We start from the raw sequence: 19,067 nt of genomic DNA, 5'->3' as shown, positions 1-19,067 counted from the left end.
ATGCACATTAACCTGCAACTTGGCACATTAAGGAAAAATGAGCTAACTTGGTACATGAAGAAACCGTGTTAACAAGAGATGTTAACCCGACCAAAAAGTGTGTTAACCCACATCAAAGAATCCAACCCATTGAAAATCTCTTAGATCAATTATCAATGATGGGTTGAATGGGGGCCAAAATTGCCAACATGAACCACTAATGATACATAATGTTTAGTAAATAAGTTTTCTAGCTCACAATGTTTGCAGAAGTTGTATTGTAATTTTGATGTGGTACTGTTCAGAAAACTGGGGTCGGTCTTTAGTAAGATTCCATATGAGTCCTTTAAAAAATACATAAAATCGATAAATTAGACTACAGGCTTTTCAATTTACACTAGAAATTCATCAACAATCAGAAAATATTAGAAAATATTTTGTTGAAAGCTAATTAATAATTTAGAAAATATTTTTTTGCAAGTTAGTTAATAAATGGTTTTAAGCATAGTTTTGGAACTGACACTTGTAGGTCCATTTTGGGCTCTAGTTGGACAAATTTAAAATTTGTATTGAAGATAAAATGGATGCCTATTTTTCCCAATTTAGAATAACCAATAACATCAATGACATAGGGATCTAGAGTCAAAACTACCCATTTTCTCAAAATGTTGGAACAACCACAAATTTTTAAATTTGAATGGATTGGTTGTTGTGTTATACCTAGTCCAACTAGAGAAACTGCTAATGATTCAATGGATCTGAGATCATTCATAATTGAAACAAAAAGTTGAGGGTAGCTATAGCTAAACAAATGAATCTTTAAAATGAAGACGTGTTTTAAGTTTTTGACTTTTTGAAACAAGTTGGTCCTGAGATTGATTGAGTAAGAACACACAATGTAGAAGGCTCAGTAGGTCTCTTTAAAAACTATGAGTTGACTAATTTAAAGAAGCCAAAGTTTCTACTTCTAGTTGAGCATAGGGGTTTGCAAGTATTGTTATATGGCATTTTCTATTGAAGTCGACAAATATCTGTATATCATTTTGTATTGGGTGGCTGGGACAGTTGGGATGGAGATGATAATTTAAGTTCAAGAGGATGGAGAAATGGCCTTTGAAATGGTCAAGAAAATGGTGAGTCTAAATCTCTCCCCTAAGCAACATAAAGACAACACATTTACACAAACAACACTAAACATCAAAAACCCTAATCACAAACTGTACTCAAATTCCCAATATAGTTTTCCACAATAATCAGAAGCCATATCAAGCACATTATATTGTTCTAAATTTTATCCGTGCACAAAATTATTGTGATCTAAAATATACTCACATATCTTCGCAAAAAAAAACTCAATTCTTTTTATAATAAACTTGATTCTACACAATAGATCATAGATCTCATATTTTGAAACAAAAAACTCAATTCTTTTACAACAAAATTGATTCTAAATAATAGATTTGGACAAGCTTCCATAGATAGATTTCATGTAAATATGATGATCACAAAAAACAATACAACTACAACACAATTTTGAACAATAGATTCTCATTCATGTTGAGCACAAGCAGAGGGAGTGGAGGGAGTGATGGTTTTCAAAATTTGAATTCTCGATTGGGCGGGACACCTCTAGATTTTTGGGATCGGGCCCCTCGACTGAAACACGAGTCACAAATGGGGGACGGTCAGGCAGTTCCTGATACTGGGGACCAATTGAAGATCGTGGATGGGGACCCAGTTGTCCCCCCCAAGGAAGTGGTCAAGATTCCTTCGGATCCCAAAGTGGATCAACAAGGCTCCACAAAATGGTCCTCCCTTTTTGGTATCAAACCCTCAGGTAAGTCTTCTTTCCCACCTATCAAAACTCTTTCTACTTGGAAGAAAGGCTCCTATACCATTGCCATCCCTGATGAAATCGTGGATCATAGCAGTCGATCCATGGCTTCAACTCTAATTAGAAAGTTTCAGGGGCCCAGACCAAACATAGATTATGTCAAATCTTTTATCAAGAAGAAATGGGCTCTCAAAGGCCAAGTTTCGATCATGGCAATGGCGAAGGGATTTGTGTCTTTCAATTTTTCATGCTTGGAAGATCTTTCCAACATTCTGTGTGAAGGATAGTGGGCTATTGGATGTTCCACTTTGGTGCTTCAAAAGTGGTCTTCCAATCTGAACTTAAACGATCCTTTTTTGTTCAAGCCCCTGTCTGGGTTAGATTACTCGAGCTGCCTTTAGAATTTTGGAACGAGGATGTTTTTGTGGGGCTTGCGAGAACCTTTGGTGAACTCCTCTCAACGGAGCCTATCACTGCCTCAACTTTTCTTGCATATGCATCGACGTTAGTGAAGGCACAAATATGCCGGAGATTGTGGCCTTTCATTCCAAGCTCGAAGTGCACATCTAGAAATTGATCTATGAAATTGTTCCTTTTTCCTGTTTTCTCTGCCTGAAGGCTGGTCACAAGGCTCATCAGTGTTCCAGGGTGAAAAAGTAGAAGACCAAGGCTCCTGATACCTCTAACAAAGCTAAGAAGATTTCCTTCCCCTCTCGCCCTTCATCCAAAGGAAAGAAGAAACTAATCTGGAGGCATAAACTAGCCAAGTCTTTAGATTCAAGGGACAACAAGGAAGACAAGCAGAGTGCCCCTAGGTAGAATGAAACCAAGAAGGGTGATCCTGCTTTGGAGTCAGTGGCTGTAGCTTCCCCAGCAGAAGCCCCAGATGTAGATGAAGTAGTTATGCCAGAAGGGCTTGAGCAGATCGCCTTGAGGTAGGTCTCACCCCCTAATACAGAGAGAGAAGCTTAGAGGAAGGAGTCCTTCCCCTAGAGGCCTTCCCCTAGGCCCAAGGATTCTTCACTTCACCCTTCATGCTCAATCCTAGGCTAGGGGAAGGCTGAATCTGTTCCCATGGGTTTGGAGGCCAAACTTCTACAACTCATCAACAATTCCTCTCCTGACCAAGTCTCTCATTGGGAAGAATGGATTGATAGTTGCTCTCTTGACAGCCTAAACAACTGGTGCATGACGAAAAAGAAAAAGAAGAGCCATCTTTGAGATCACCCCCCTTTGTCCTCAACGACTACTCAAAGCAAGTTTAAGGCTGATGTTGGTTTTACTCCCAAGCAACCAAGCAGGAAGAAAACCAACCAACTCTTGCAAGAAGAAACCAAAAGGAACCTGGCAGACGGGAGCGAGAGAACCATCAAGGAATTCTTAGGAAGTAAGAAATGAAGGTCATTTCTTGGAATATAAGGGGCCTTAATGTGGCCCATAAATAGGAATTAGTAAGAAATATGATCAGAGATCAAAGACCTAATTTTTTGTTGATCCAGGAGACCAAGATGAAAAGGGAATTGGTTAATAAGTTATCTTTCATGAAACTCATGAATAGTGTAGCCACTAATTCGGATGGAGCCTCTAGAGGGGTGTTGATTCTTTACAACAACAGGAAGTACTAGTTATCCACCATTTTCAATGCTAATAATGCTCTCCTCTGCAAAGTCTCCCTTCAACATAGTGATGATTCTTGGTTCATCCTAAACCTATATGCACCTAATTCTAAAAGGGAAAGGAAAGCCTTCTAGGATAGTTCCATCGCAGTCATCAACAACATCAACACCAAAAAAGGCATCATCATGGGGGATTTCAACTCCCCTCTCACTGATGATGACAAATGTGGAGGGCTAGCCCTAGATTAGGAAAGTAAGCTTGACCTTGCCAACTTCATCCACAATCTTGCTTTTATGGATGTGGATCTCCTAGGGGGTAGTTGTACTTGGTCTAACAAAAGAGTTGGAGGGGAATGTATCCAAGTTCATCTCAACAGAGCCCTCATCTCTCTTGAGTGGCTTCAGACTCACTCTTATAGACTATCCCTCCTCCCTAGAGTTGGTTCAGATCACTCCCCTATTTCTCTTTCTGTTAGTCCCCTTGTTGTCAAAAGGACTTTTCCTTTTTGATTCGAGAAAATGTGGATAACCCACCCGGCTCTGGAACCTAAGATTTCTTCATGGTGGAACATTGAGATCAAAGGCACTGCCATGTATAAGGTTGCCCAGAAATTGAAAAATGTTAAAAGAAACATTAAAATTAGGAATAAAATTGACTTCGGCCATATTTTCCTGGATAAAGATGAGAAGACTGCCCAGCTTAGCAATATCTAGGAAGAAATTCAGCATATCGGTTACAATGATCAAAACAGGTTGGAAGAGAGGGCCATCCTCCCAGATCTCCATAACATCATTTCAAAGGAAGAACACTATTGGAAACAAAGATCTAGAGTTAATTGGTTAAAAGAAGGTGACCAGAACTCAAGGTTATTTCATCTAACCACCCTAAAACATTAGGCAAACAATAGGATCTCTTCCATTAAGAAAGGCTAGGCTCATTTAACGAGGGATGATGAGATTGCAAATGAAGCTATTCAGTTCTTCTCCTCCCTGCTTTTGAAGGATCCTTCTCTCTTGGATCCCAACCAAGTTGACATTTTGTCTGCTATTCCATCCTTGTTGCAAGTGCACCACAATTCGATGTTGAAAGCTATCCCCTCCTTGGAGGAAATTTTCCTGGCTCTCAAGTCTCTCCTAGGAGACAAAGCCCCAGGCCCAGACAATTTCCCAACTTTCTTTTTCCAAGTCTTTTGGGAAGTGGTAAAAAAGGATGTTATTAAGGCAATGCAAGAATTCTTTGGCACCAAAAATCTTCTGAAAGAACTAAATGCCACCTTCCTGGTTCTCATCCCTAAGACTCTGAGAGCTGACTTGATGGATAAGTTCAGGCCCATAAGCCTTTGCAACTCTTTGTACAATATAATTTCTAAGGTTCTTACCTCAAGATTCCTCAGCATCCTCCCTTTGATTATTTCCCCTCAGTAGATTGGCTTTGTTCCTGGGAGATAGATTCTTGACTCCATTATCACGATCCATGAGGTCATCCACTCTCTTGAGGCTGTTAAGAAGGAAGGTTTCTTGCTCAAACTGGATATGTCTAAAGCCTATGACAGGGTGGACTGGAATTTCCTTTTGGCGGTTCTACAGGCTTTTGGTTTTGATGCCCAAGTTTGCAAGCTCATCTCTCAACTTGTTACTTCTCCTTCTTTATCTATTTTGGTTAATGGTTCCCCTTCTCTTTTCTTCTTTCCTTCGAGAGGACTGAGATAGGGCAACCCCATTTCCCCTATTCTTTTCATCATTATGGTTGAATGCTTGGGAAGCCTCATCCAGAGGAAATGTCAGGACATGAGTTTGCTTGGTCTTAAGCCCTCTTCAAGTACCTCTACCTTCACTCACCAACAATTTGTGGATGATACCATTTTGGGGGGTGAAGCCACTGTTAGTGAGGCCAAAGTTTTCAAGGGCCTCCTGAACACCTACACCAGGGGCTCAGGCCAGGTGATCAATTAGGAAAAGAGCTCGGTCTTCTTCATCAACACCCCCTTGGAGAGACAGATGAAGATTGCCCACATCTTGGGAAGTAGTATTGGGTCTCTTCCTGCCAACTATCTTAGCCTACCCTTGGGCACCATATCCCTAGATTCTTTTTGGAACAACATCCTAGATAGATTCAACAAGAAACTCGCAAGCTGGAAAGGTACCATCCTAAGCCAGGCTGGCAAGTGCACTTTGGTTAAATCCATCTTTCAGAACCTCCCAACTTCTGCCTTAAGCCTTTTTGGCATCCCAATCAAGCATGCTGACAGGATGGAGAAGATTCAAAGGGACTTTCTCTGGTTGGGGTCTAATGACCATAAGAGATACCACCTCCTCACTTGGGATCTTGTTTGTCTCCCCAAATGCTATGGTGGTCTTGGCATCAGAAAAATCAGACATCTCAACAATGCTCTCCTAGCTAAGTAGATATGGCACATTTTTCAAATTTTAGGTGTCTAGAGGGATATCCTGACTAAGAAATACCTGAGAAGGTAGTCCCTCAACTCCTTGTTTGATGGGTCTGAGATTTCCCAGGGGTCATACATTTGGAATGGGTTTTTGAAGGCAAAGCCCCTGGCCAAATCTAACGCCAGGAGGAAAGTCGACAATGGGGACAATATCCTTTTCTAGCATGATAATTGAATGTGTTAGGAACCTCTAATCAATCACCCTTGCTTTGGTAGATGGGCTAAACAAAGTATAGAAACATATGGTCTATATGTCAGAGATTATAGATCTAGAAATGATTGGCATGACCTATTCGAGCTATCTCTAGACCTCAACTCTATGATGATCTATCTGAAAGCCACCTTCCTCAAAAATAATAGGGATACCCTCATTTGGGGGATTCTTTGAGTGGGCAATTCTCTATTGCCTCAGGATATTTCTCCATATGGGATGGGATGGAGAAGCCAATTTGGGCTAAAGCTTGGATTTTTGGTCTCACTCCTAAAATCAACATTTTCTTCTGGCTTCTCCTGCAAGACAAAATCCTTACCCTGGACAATTTAGCCAAGAGAGGCCAAATTATCCCCAATAGATGCAGCCTCTACAAACATGATCTAGAAAAGGTTAATCATTTGTTCATTCACTACCCTTTCTCTTCCAAGGTGTGGAATCTCCTAACCAAGGACCTCGATTTCAGTTGGTGCTCCCCTGATTAGTTTCCAGGACTTCTTCAGCCAATGGAGAAGCCACCACTCTAGCATGAATTCACATTTATTTAGCCTATGGATTCTCCCACACTTCTGCTGGGGAATTTGGAAAGAGTGCAACAATAGAATATTCAGAGAAAGGGAATCTCCAAAATTCATAATTGCTGAGAAAATTGAAGGTCTCACCTTGGATAACTATGTTATAACCAAGGGTGGAAACATCAAGGAAGGAGGGAACTATAAAGCCAGAAAAGAAGACAGGGACAAGAGGAGACAGGAAGCCAGATGGTCCTTTCCCCATGAGGACTGGCACAAAGCCAACTTTGATGGGGTAGCAAAAGGGAATGCTGGTCCCGCCAGAAGTGGAGGCGTTATTAGAAATAGTTCAGGCAGAGGAATTGCTACTTTATCTTTCCCTCTAGGTCACTAGACTAACCACTTTGTTGAAGCCAGTGCGGCCAACCATATTGTTAAACTGGATTTGGCTTCCAAAATTGAGCATCTCTAGCTTGAGGGCAATTCCTTAAACATCATCAATTGTATCAAAGGTCTCACCACGCCATCCTGGACTATTGCCAACATCATTGAGGATACCAAATCTGACCTGGGCAAGTTCAAAAAGACTTACATCAGCCATATTTTTAGGGAGGCCAACCCAGTTGCTGACTAGTTTTCCAACTATGCAGTCACAAGAAATTTGGTGATGATGTGGAGGAACAATGACAAATTTTTGGTTCCGACGACTGAATTACTCCAGTTGGACCGAATCTAAGGCACAAATATTATCCCTTTTTAATTATGATAGGATTTTCCAAATCACATGTTGGTAGAAGAGTAATAAGAAGTAATGCAGAGCCCTTTTCAAGATATAATTATGTGTACTAAAGGCACGCTTTGAAGGTAGGCTCGAACAGAACCACTAAAAATCGTAAAAATGTTTTCATTTTTTGCATCCCAACCAATTCTGTGCTCTAGAATACTACTAGTGGTTTCAAGTTTTTTGAGCCAAAGACTACCATGGTGGGTGAAAGGATTAGAAGAGAGCCTTTGGGGGAGTTGGAGAGTTGGAAGGAGAAGAAGAAGGTTTGGCGTAAGCTCGAAAAAGGTGGAATAACCAAGTTCATGGATAAGCTACATGGCTTTGATGCCGGGGTTATGAAGGTCATGGTGGATTCTTGGAGCAACGAGAGAGTCAAAATTGATGGTGTAACCCACCAAATCACTGAGGGCTTAATCGCGAAGGTGACAGAAATCCCGCTGGAAGGCATAAAATTTTACAGGGACAAAAAGATGTCAGCCAATGTTGTAAATGATTTTGTCAAGAATGACAAGGAGAGAGATAAGCTCATCAAGATTGACACCTACTATGATATTGAATCCATCAAGAAATTATGGAGGTATGTCCTCAGAATCCTCACTGAGTACATTACTCTTGATCCCAGGTTCGATAGGATAAGAACACACCATTTTGTTTGGCTGAACCACTTTAGGCATGGTCTTAAAATTTCTTTTCCCTTCTATCTTTACACTTCCATGTCTAAGGGTATTGAGGGTTTCAAGAAAAAATTTGTTACTAATCCTGCCCTCCACGAAGGCCTTCTTCTCTTGGTTTACAATTTTTTGAAAACCCAAACTAGAGGAAAATCCCTTGGTGACCTGGGTAGTGAATTGGAGGATACTACCAGTTCGGACTCGAAGGATGTTCAAGTCATTAAAATGGAGGATGTCAACCCCCCCCCCAAAGCTTGAGCCTCAGGAGGAGAAAATCGATAGTGGGGAAGAGGAGGAGACGAAAACTAATTCAGAGGAAGAGGACAAGGAGCTGGGGAAGGACAATGTGAGTGAGGAGGAGAAGGGGAGTGATAGAAAAAAAAAGGAGGCTACCCCTGTTTCCCCTCTATGTAACCCCAGGAAAAGAAAGGCTAACCATGCCGTGATTCAAGAAGAAGCCTAGATTCTTGAAACTCATGGCCCTAACTCACCCATATCCCCGCCTGAGGAGATGAATGAAATTATGGTGGAAAGAAGTGGGGAGGTGGAAAGTAAGAACCAGAGGAGGGCTTGGAGAAATTTCAACATGGACACAGCCAGACTGGGTATTGTCAGAGAACTAGTGAACATCCAGGTGTTGGAGGACCTTGATGACATAACCCACTATGACGAGTTAATTGACCCTGCTATATTGGTCATCTTCGACAACACACGAGAAACTGGCTTCAATTTCCTAAATAATGTGAAGAATTGCTTGGTAGACAATTTCTGTTCTATCAAATGGTTGTTTCAGGAAATTGAGGCCCTTAAGGAAAAGTACAAAAGGAAAAGTACAACCAGGACACCAGTTAGAATACCCACAGGGTTCAGGAGATCAAAAGAAAGAACACTGCCTAGGTTAGTAACCAGAACATCCACAGCAGCCAAGACACCAGGGAAAGACAAGAGGACAGAATCTCCTTGGTTGAAAAGAAAGTCCAGAAGTTCGAATCCATCCACCAAGTGTTGACTAAACAAATTGTGGACACCCTGCACACTCTGAATGAGAATATTGTCAACTTGGGTGACTCTTTGATGAGAGCCGGCTTAGGTAGGGACACTGCACAGAAGAATGGAAAGGATTTCGAGTAGTTGGAGTTTGCTCAAACTAAAGCCATGGACTAGGTGAACAAGGTGGACCAGGTGGAGACCCAGAACATTAACCAAGAAGGAGTGGATAGTTAGAAGGACAACAAAGTTGTAGAAACTCTGCAGGACTTGGAGAAGGACAACCAATAGTCTGCTTCACTTTTGGTTTTGTTCTTTGTTTTGGTTTTTGGCCTTTGTCTCTTGGCCTTGAGCTTTTTGTCAGTTTTTGGCTTTTAGCAGCAGTGTCATGTTAGCTGAACTTTTTATTTTCCTTTCTGTTATGCTGTAAACTTTTGGGTTTTAGGATCCCTGTAAAACCTGTTTTACTTAATAAAAAATAATAGATTTGGACAAGATTCCATGTAAATATGATGATCATAAAAAATAATACAACTAGAACACAATATAATCTCAAATAAAAAGAATAGAAAAATCTCAGGCATACCTTGTACTCTAGTAGGAAGAGAGGAAAGCCTTTAGAAATGTGAATAAAAAACAATCAACCAATGCTATAAATAAAGAAACAAGAATTATAGAGGATTCCATAATCAATGCTCACACAGGACAGATGTTGACATCAAAATAATTTATAAGCCACAACTATAAAGAAAAATATCTCCTAGCATTCTTTCCAAATAAACTTATGCAACACAACAATAATAAATGCCAAGAAATGTCATCTCTCTAATTGCTTATCATGTTATCTTATTTTGTTTGTTTGTGTTGATTTTTTAGAAATGGAATACAACTATAACCATGACAATAATAAATGACAAGAAATGTCATCTTTCTAATTGCTTATCATGTTGTCTTGTTTTGTTTGTTAGTGTTGATTTTTTAGAAATGGAATACAACTATAAGCACAATCTATAAATGTTTGACAATATGTTCCATTCTTCTTCTTCTTCTTCTTCTTCTTATTCTTAGTATTGATATCTAAAGTTTGGAAAGAGAGAAAAAATAAATTATTTTGTGTGCAAAAAAAAATGAAAAATTTTCAAACTCATGACTGTAGCACAGATAGGCCAATCAAATTACATAAAAATAAGTTTCACTAAATTTGCAAAAATGTCAAAAAAAAGATATGTTTGTAGTGGAAACCAGATAAAAATAAACAAAAGCCCCTAGTTGGACAAACTAATAAGATCATTCGCTTTTAATGAATGCATAAGTTTCCTGCCATGGCAGGAACTAATAATAATAATTTTTTATTTTTAACAGCAACTAATGTTGATTAATATATTTATATTAGCACTTGTAGCTATAAGAGGTGAAAGGAATTACCTATAGCCAATTTGGGATTAAGTGTATTTGATAATTGTTTACTTATAGTAAAATTTAATCTATTTGGAATTCTTAAAATAATAAAATAATTGACATTAATTAATTAATGTAAAATATTCGCTAAGTGTGATTCAAATGTATATATTGTTGAACTTGATATAGTAACATTGTATCTTTGTTTATGTACTTTTTATTATTGGTTAGAACTGATTTTTTCTTTGTAACACGAGGGTACATAGTTATGAAAACAATATTAAGAATTAGAATAGGGATATAAGACTAATTAAGTAGGAAACCAAGGTTTCTTTTTAAGAACAATCAACAAGTTCAACATTGACTTTTATGATCATGGGTAAGCTTGCAAGACATGTGGTATGTCATAAAACCAAGTTTCCAATCCAAAACTAGGTAAAAGGCAGTTTCTTGTGTGAGTCAAGTATTGTGGCAGTTGTATGAGAGAACCTCACAAGTAAAGCCTATCAACTAATTATTTTTTATTTTTTATTTTTATTTTGAAAAAGGGGTAAAAATTTATTCAGAATAAGCCAAATTACAAAGGCCTTAAGCCCAATCCACCAAACCACAACGCAGAAACCATTAAGTTCTATCCTTTTCCACTAAATGCTCGAAAATCCCCACATAATCAGCAGGAAGATCATCCCTATTGGAAATATCCCAACTAGCTCCCTTCTCCAATGCCCATTTTGCCAAGACATCAGCAACTCCATTCCATTCCCTAGGAATATGACAAAAAGAGATCTCATCCACAAAGCTACTCAAGTGAAGAATCTCTCTAACAAGAGAGGCAATATGCTAGTTACAGTCCTCTATTCTCTGGTTACTTATCATGTCCACAACAATCTGAGAGTCTGATTTACACACCATTCTCCTCCATCCAAGAGAGCAAGCCTACTCCATAGCCACCTTAATGGCCAAGGCCTCCATCACGTTATTGGAATGAACTCCTTTGTGAACAGAGAATATGAAACAAACCTTGCCATCCGCATCGCTCCCAATCCCCCCCACACTAGCCTGTCCAGGATTCCCACAGGAGGAGCCATCAGTGTTAATCTTTAGGACATCATTTGGTGGAGGTCTCTATCTCCCCATCCTACACACTCTTCTTTTTAGTTGCTGAGATCTATTACCACTTCTACTTCCAAATCCTTTGTCCACCAATCCCAAATTCCTAACTATCCTGAAGTCATCAAGATCCACTGGCTTCGTCATATCACATTTAGCATAGATGGTCTGCTGAAGCCTGCTTAAGATGAACTGGCATAATTTAGTGACTCCCAGGCTGGAGTTACAAAAAATTTGACGATTACGCTCCAGCCAAAGATTCCAAAGAATGAAAGAAGGTCCAATAGCCCAAGCCACCTTGAGAAATGAAGTTTTCGTAGGGGGTCTACCGAGGCTATCCCAAAACTCAATAAGAGATTCAACATGAATGCATCCAGGACACCATGCCTCCCACCACTTATGCCAGATTTCTCTAGAGAGAGGGCATAAGAAGAATAAATGAGAAACATCTTCTCCATGCAACCTACAGAGGGGACAGAAAGAAGGACCCTGAAACCCTCTTCTCTGGAGGTTATCCCAAGTAAGACACTTTTTTTGAGCAACCAGCCATAGAAAAAAATTATATTTAGGCCATGAGAACCTATTCCAAACCTTCTGCCACCAGGGAATCTCCTGAATTTCATTACATTGACTATCCAGTCGAGCATACCCCTGGGCCACACTGAAAATACCTTTAGGGCTGGGACCCCAAGCTAGGATATCTTTGTCCTTAGAAGAGCTGTACAACCTAACAGAGAGAAGATTGGCCAGCTCAGCCCGAATCTCTGAGGAGCCCCCTAGGGGCCAATCCTGAGGATCCTTCCAACTAGCCACAACCATCAAACCACACCTCTTCATAGTTTTGAAGTGAACTACTTTGGTCCATCCTGCAACTGAAAAAATATGACATAGAGGCTCAAGGTGTGGATAGTTGGAGAGAATGGGAGGATAGCCATCCTAGGAGTCTTGCTAGAATAACACACACGATCCCTCATTACATATCCAGAAGAGGTCATCCTTGATGAGAGGAGCACCTCTTTTAAGAGTGTCCCAAATAAAGGATCCCTTACCATCTAGCTCCAATCTAGGAATATCTTGAAGTTCCACTCCTGGGAAATACTTATGGGCCAGAATTTTAGCCCAATCTCATTCTTGATTCTTGCACCACCTCTAATATAACTTAGCCGCTAGAGCCTTGACACCAAGAGCCATACATTTAAGGCCTAATCCCCTAGCAAACTTAGGCAAGAAAACAGTGTCCCACTTGACCAAGCTCCATTTAGAAGAGAGGAGATTGCCTGACCAAAGGAATTGTCGCGACAGAGCATCAAAATCTTTCATAACTCCAATGGGAGGAGTTTGCACCAGACACCTATAAATGGGAAGAGCTTGAATCACAGTCTTGAGGAGGATGACCCTTCCAGCAGAGGAGAGCCATCTATGAGTCCAGTGACTCACCTTGCTATGAAATTTGTCCAACAGACCTTGCCAATATTCTTTCAGCTGAGTCCCCAAGGCTAGTGGTACTCCAAGATAAATCAAAGGAAGGGATCCAACCTGAAACTTGAGAATTCTAGCAATCCTAACCTGAATCGACTGAGGAGTATTAAAGAAATAAATAGATGATTTACCTTCATTAATTTTCTATCCAGAAGCTTTCAAATAAGTATCCAAAATCATTCTGAAGTTCCTCGCTTCATTAATGGTAGCCAAACCCATCAATCTAGTATCATCCACAAATTGGAGGTGCGTGTAAGCTGGAATATCATTGTGCCACCTCCACCCTTGAACAAGTCCCTATTCAGCTTGAGATTTTATAAATCTGCCCAAAGCCTTTGCCATAATGATAAAAAGATATGGAGAGATAGGATCCCCTTGCTGAAGCCCCTGAGAAGCAGAGAATAGATCAGTAGGTTCTCCATTAATAAGAACTGAAAAGGATGTGGAATTCACACAGCTGAGAACCCAATCCACCCATTCCATATCAAATCCAAAAGCAAGAAGCACACGACCCAGGAACTCCCAACTAACTCAGTTGTAAGCTTTAGCTAAATCTAGCTTAATAAACATAGCCTTTTCCTTGGATGTGGCCATAGAATGAATAGCCTTTGAAGCAATAACCACTCCATCAAGAATCTGTTTACCACCAACATAACCTTCGTGTTCCTCAGATATCAAAGAGGTAAGAAAAGGCTTAAGCCTTTCAGCAATTAATTTTCTAATAATTTTGTACGTGACATTACATGAAGCAATAGGTCTGAATTGATCCAACCTGTTAGCTCCATCAATCTTGGGGATGAGAGTGAGGAAAGTAGCATTCAAAGACTTGAGCATTTGTTTATTTTGATATGATTCCTGAACAACTTCTAGAAGATCAAATTTAATAATCTCCCAAAATTCCTAGAAAAAATCAATGGGAAATCCATCTGGGCCTGGGGCTTTACCTTTCTTCATACCAAATACCACCTTCTCCAGCTCTTCGAGCGTAACAGGTTTTAACAGATCTCTATTCATACTGCTAGACACAAGATGAGGAATGCAATCTAAAATAGCCCTTGTCTCCACCAAGGAAACATGTTCCTCCTTAGAGAAGAGTTGAGAGAAGTAATTAGTGGCCTCTAAAGAAATTGCCTCCTTGGAAAAGAGATGATCTCCAGAAGAAGAAACAAGAGAAGTAATGGAATTTCCAAACCTGCGAGCTTTAACAGTGTTGTGGAAGAAAGCAGTGTTTCTATCTCCCTCCTGCAACCAATCCACTTGAGACTTTTGTTTCCAAAATATTTCCTCTCGAAGCTCCCATTCTTCAACCTCCCTCAAAGCTGAGGATTCTTCAGACATTAAATTTGGAGTCATTCCTTGGTTCCTGATCTGGCGAGTGACACTATCCAGCTTGGCCTGGGCTCCTCTTAAATGCTCTTGAAGGTTTCCAAAGCACTGTTTATTCCACTGTTTCAGCCTGAATTTCACATGCTGAAGCCTCTTCTCAAAGGTGTACATGGAAGTACCATGAGGAGGCCTGCCCTCATACCACCAGGCTATCCTAAGATCCTGAAGGGAAGGATCCCTCAACCACATCAGCTGAAACTTGAAAGAGGGATTCTTAGAGGTCTTGAAAGGAGTGACAGAGAGCCTGATAGGTCAGTGGTCAGAGCCTCTCCAATCAAGAATTTTTGAATTGGTAGACCATCTAATATTCATCCAAAAACAAGATACCAGGAACCTATCAAGCCTTTCAGAGATAGCCTCAATCCCACTCCTTCTGTTATTCTAGGTGAATATACCAGAACCAGGTTTAACATCAATACGATTCAAAGAACTAATATTATCTCTAAGCATACTAGAAGAAGGACCTAATCGAGAAGTCCCGCCCGTCTTTTCCTCTAGATTAGTAACAGCATTAAAATCTTCGGCAACAATCCAAGGAAGGAAAGAATCTAAAGATCGGACAAATATAATATGTGACCACATAAGAGATTTGCCTACCAAATCACTAGGAGCATAAATATTGGAGAACAAGCACCTTTCACCTGTCTCAAAGTGAGAAGCCATAAAAGAGATGGAAGACCTGTTCGCAATCCACCACAGGGGAGTCACCTTCTTAGGATTCTAGAGACAAGCAAGACCACCTGAGCTTCCTTGAGCACCTACTCCTTGCCAGCTACCATGGGGCCATAAATTTGGCCCACAACTATTCAATTCATCAACTGAAAGTTTAGTTTCCTAAATGAAAATAACATCTGGAGAGTGAGAATCTATCAATCTATGAACAACCTTTTGTCTAGGGATGTTGTTCAACCCCCTAACATTCCAAGAAATAACAATCATTTAGAAGATTGCGAGAAGTGGGAGTCAATAGGCTTCACAAACCCCGCCTCAACCAAAGTCTCACCCATCATCTTAACTTTCTCTTGATCCGTCTTCCTTCCACTCTTAGCAGACTTCTCTAAGGTCCCTTTTTTAAAGGGCTTTTGCTGTAAGCCCAATGTGGATGTAGCTTTAGAGCCTTTTGTGTTGTCGATCACTCCTTTCTTGCCAGGATGGGTAGAAGCTATGATATTTGGACTGTCACGAGGATGTGACCCACCAGGAATATCACAACTTAACTCCTGAACCAATCCATCTAAACCAACTGGTTGGCCTTGTACTTCCTCAGGAATCTAGACTAGATTCCTAACTTCCTCTAGCTGGGGTTCTAAAAGAGAACCATCACCCGGGGATATCTCAACAGGTATACCTTCCTCCTGTATCAAGTTCTCTAGCACATTAAACCTGTTGAAGGTGTCATCACTTTGTCTATTCATCCAAGTTCTCTTCTGCCCCTTTCCTTTATTACGTGGCTTCACTGGGATGAAACCCTCCTTATCCCCAGAGGGACCAGTTGGCATAAGGGCTTTACCCTTGTCATCCTTAGGGGTCAGCATAGTGGTTGTTGTTAGTGTAGTTTTTTATTTTTCCTATTTTGCTAGGTTTTTCCTACATTTTTAATAATCTCGCTTAGGTTAATAAAGCATGTCTTATTAGGTGAATGGTTGTGAGGTGTCACCTTCCTACATGTGAACATCCATTAGCTATCTTGGGAAGATACTTTGCTATCTTTAGTCCAATAGATGGTTGCTCCTCATTGGTTGGTGTTGCCACCTCCTCCCTCTTCCTAGCCTATATAAGCATGCTACCTGGCTTGTATTTGCATCTCTTATTTTTGCATCCTCTTAATGCTATTTTGCTTCCAGCATTTGCATTGCTCTCTTGGAGACTAACTCTATGATGCTATTTTGATTTTGTATCATTTGCATTCATAGTTTAGATATTTATTTTTTGCACTAGTTTTCTGAGTTATTAATCTTATCAGATTCTAACATGGTATCAGAGCTTTTCTATGTGCAAGAATAGATTTTAGTTTCCTTATTTGAGAGATTCGGGAGGGGCTAATAAACTTTATTGTAGTTTTTTGAAAAATGAAGTATGCTCTTCTCTTGCATCTTTGGATGATCCTGAGAATCAGAAAAGTTTTGACAATTTTTTTTTTTCTCTGGGGTTTCAATCTCAAATCTGACAACCAACTTGCATATTTGGAGTTTTCAATCAGTATTGCAGGTTCCAACATACCATTGATAGACTTAGGAAGTTGATCCAGCATTTTCATGTCATATTTTGGTTGCTAGGGTCATTTCTTGATTTTTGGAGCCGTTTTTTACTGTTAAAAGCATTTGATTTACACTACAACAACATCTTCTATACATCAGCAAGGAAAATGCTTTCTGGGTTTTGTTCGTAGTGCTGAAAAACCATCTGGGTATCTTTTAGATTTTGCATGCAATCTATATATTTTTCAAGAAATAGCACGAAAAGCTACAACAATACCCCTCTCTATTGGCAGTCGCAGATTTGAATACAGTTTTCAAATGTCTCGTTCTTGCTCATAAGGACTCTGATTTTGATGATTCTTGTTATGAAATTGGCTATTTTTTTGTGCTCTATCCACTAGTGGAGTTATTTTTTGATTTTCATGCATGAATTCTTCAAAAATTGCAGATTCTCAGCCGTGACTGTGCACAGTTCTCGTTTTGGAAACTTCGAAGGATCATAACTTTCTCATACGACCTCGTATCGAGGCGATTCTTTTTTTGAAAGTGCATGATTTTTTGAGAAGATCGCAGTGGTGCTATTTGTTTTCTTGATTATTGTGCCCAAGTTTCACTTTTAGCATATGCTCTTCATGAGGGTTTGTAATGCATTGAAATCAAGACCACTAAGTATTTCTTTCTAGTGGTAGTTGTAAACGCACTAAAAAAAGTGCCAAATCATATTTCTTTGGGGGGGGGGGGGGGGTGTTCTTTGATTGAGTAAAGAGGGGGGGCATTATCGTGGTTGGGTTCTCTTCTTTCTAGCATTTCTTCTCTGCATTTCTTCATCATGGATCAAACAAATATGCCCATCCTAACTTCATACAATTACTTTGAGTGGAAATCATGCATGAAAATTCACTTAAAGAAAGGTGGATTAAATAGGATAACTATGGGACTTGAAACTGAACTTGCTAAAGATGAAGATAAGCCTAAGTGGTTTAACAAATGTGATGAGGCATTTGGAACATTGTGTTTGTCTGTTTCTCCTAACTTGCTATTTCACATTGAGTCTTTGGATACACCAAATGAAATATGGACAAAGCTAGAAACACTATTTGGCACACAAGATTCAATGAGGGGTCATATGTTGGAAAATGAATTAATTAATTTGAGTCCAGGCAATTTCAACACAATCCAAGATTTCTTCACCAAATTGAAATCACTAAGGCTACAGTTAAAAAAATGTGGAGTTGAAAAGAAAGATGAACAACTGATTCTTAGTATTCTCTCTAAGCTAAGTTCAGAATATTCTGTGTTTGTCTCTACCTTCTATGCTACTAAGGGTGCACTTGGTACTCAATTCACCATGCCATCTTTAGATGATTTTGCTGTCAATCTCACTCGAGAATAGGACAAGCTAATCCAGATGGGCATTCTTAAGTCCTCTAAGTCACATGCCTTGGTTGCCAACCAAGGCACAAAAGAACAACAAGGACAAAGTAGTAACAACAATAGTAAGGACAAGAAACAAAAGAATAGTGAGGAGAAGAAGGATCAGATGCTGGTTTCTTCAAAAGCAACTATTGATACACCATCTTCCAAGGGTGATAAGCCTAAGAAAGAAAAGGTCAAATGTGCCTATTGTAAAAGACCTGGTCATGATGAACATAAATGTTTGCAGAAACAACTTGATCACTTAACATACATTCTTGAGAAGAATAATATCAGTGTTCCTGAGTCTATCAAACAAAGTTCTAATGAAGGGTCTAACAAAGAAAAAGAAAATAGCAAGGGGAAAGGAAAGGGCAAGGCCCTTTTTGTAGTTGCTTCCTCACCATCCACTTGGGTTCTTGATTCAGGTGCTTCACGCCACATGGCTTCATCTAAGGAAGAACTTGCATCCTTGGAGCCGTGTACTATGCCTTCTATTTTGATGGGTGATAACACTCTTGTTGAGGTGTGTGGGAGAGGGTCTGTTGATGTGGGGGATGACACATTCCATGATGTTCCTTATGTACCCTCATTGTCAACTAATCTCCTATCGGTACACCAGATCACTCACATAGGTTTAGGTAAGCAGGTTGAGTTCACTCCTGATTCAGTGGAGATACGTGAGTTACACAATGATTCTACAGCTGTAGTTGGTAGAGCAGATCATCAGTCATGACTCTATATGTTTTCTCACTTTGTTCCTGATCCTCCTTTGATTGTTTTTCTCACTCACTTTAATGATGTGAGCAGATTATGGCATGAGCAGTTTGGCCATCTTAACTTTCACTACTTGCATCAGCTTAACCAGTAGAGCATGGCCACAGGGTTGCCTTCTACTTTGACATTGGAGTCACTTGGAATACATGATAGATCTTCTGATGGGTTAGATTCACTTGAGCAGTCTTCTACCTCCACTTTTGATGCAGAGAGTGATTCAGAGGACTCACATCCTTCCTCTCCTAGTCATCATTCACAGGTTGAT

At 39.9% G+C, this 19,067-nt stretch overlaps 1 protein-coding gene across 1 annotated transcript; it reads right to left on the bottom strand.

The window, feature by feature from the left end:
- Positions 1-13,325: 13,325 nt before the first annotated feature.
- Positions 13,326-14,603, bottom strand: LOC149568729 (uncharacterized). The gene is made up of 2 exons (XM_089816768.1): positions 13,973-14,603; positions 13,326-13,459 (listed from the first exon to the last, which is right to left on the bottom strand). The coding sequence occupies exons 1-2, from the start codon at positions 14,601-14,603 to the stop codon at positions 13,326-13,328; spliced, it is 765 nt and encodes a 254-aa protein (XP_089672894.1).
- Between the last annotated feature and the right edge of the window lie 4,464 nt (positions 14,604-19,067).

The sequence above is a fragment of the Cupressus sempervirens genome, chromosome 3 (assembly GCF_028749045.1).
Source record: "Cupressus sempervirens isolate cs-2001-9-10 chromosome 3, ASM2874904v1, whole genome shotgun sequence".
Taxonomy (NCBI): Eukaryota; Viridiplantae; Streptophyta; class Pinopsida; order Cupressales; family Cupressaceae; genus Cupressus; species Cupressus sempervirens.
The sequence above is the reverse complement of the archived record's forward strand: the minus strand, read 5'-3'. Positions and strand labels throughout refer to the sequence as shown.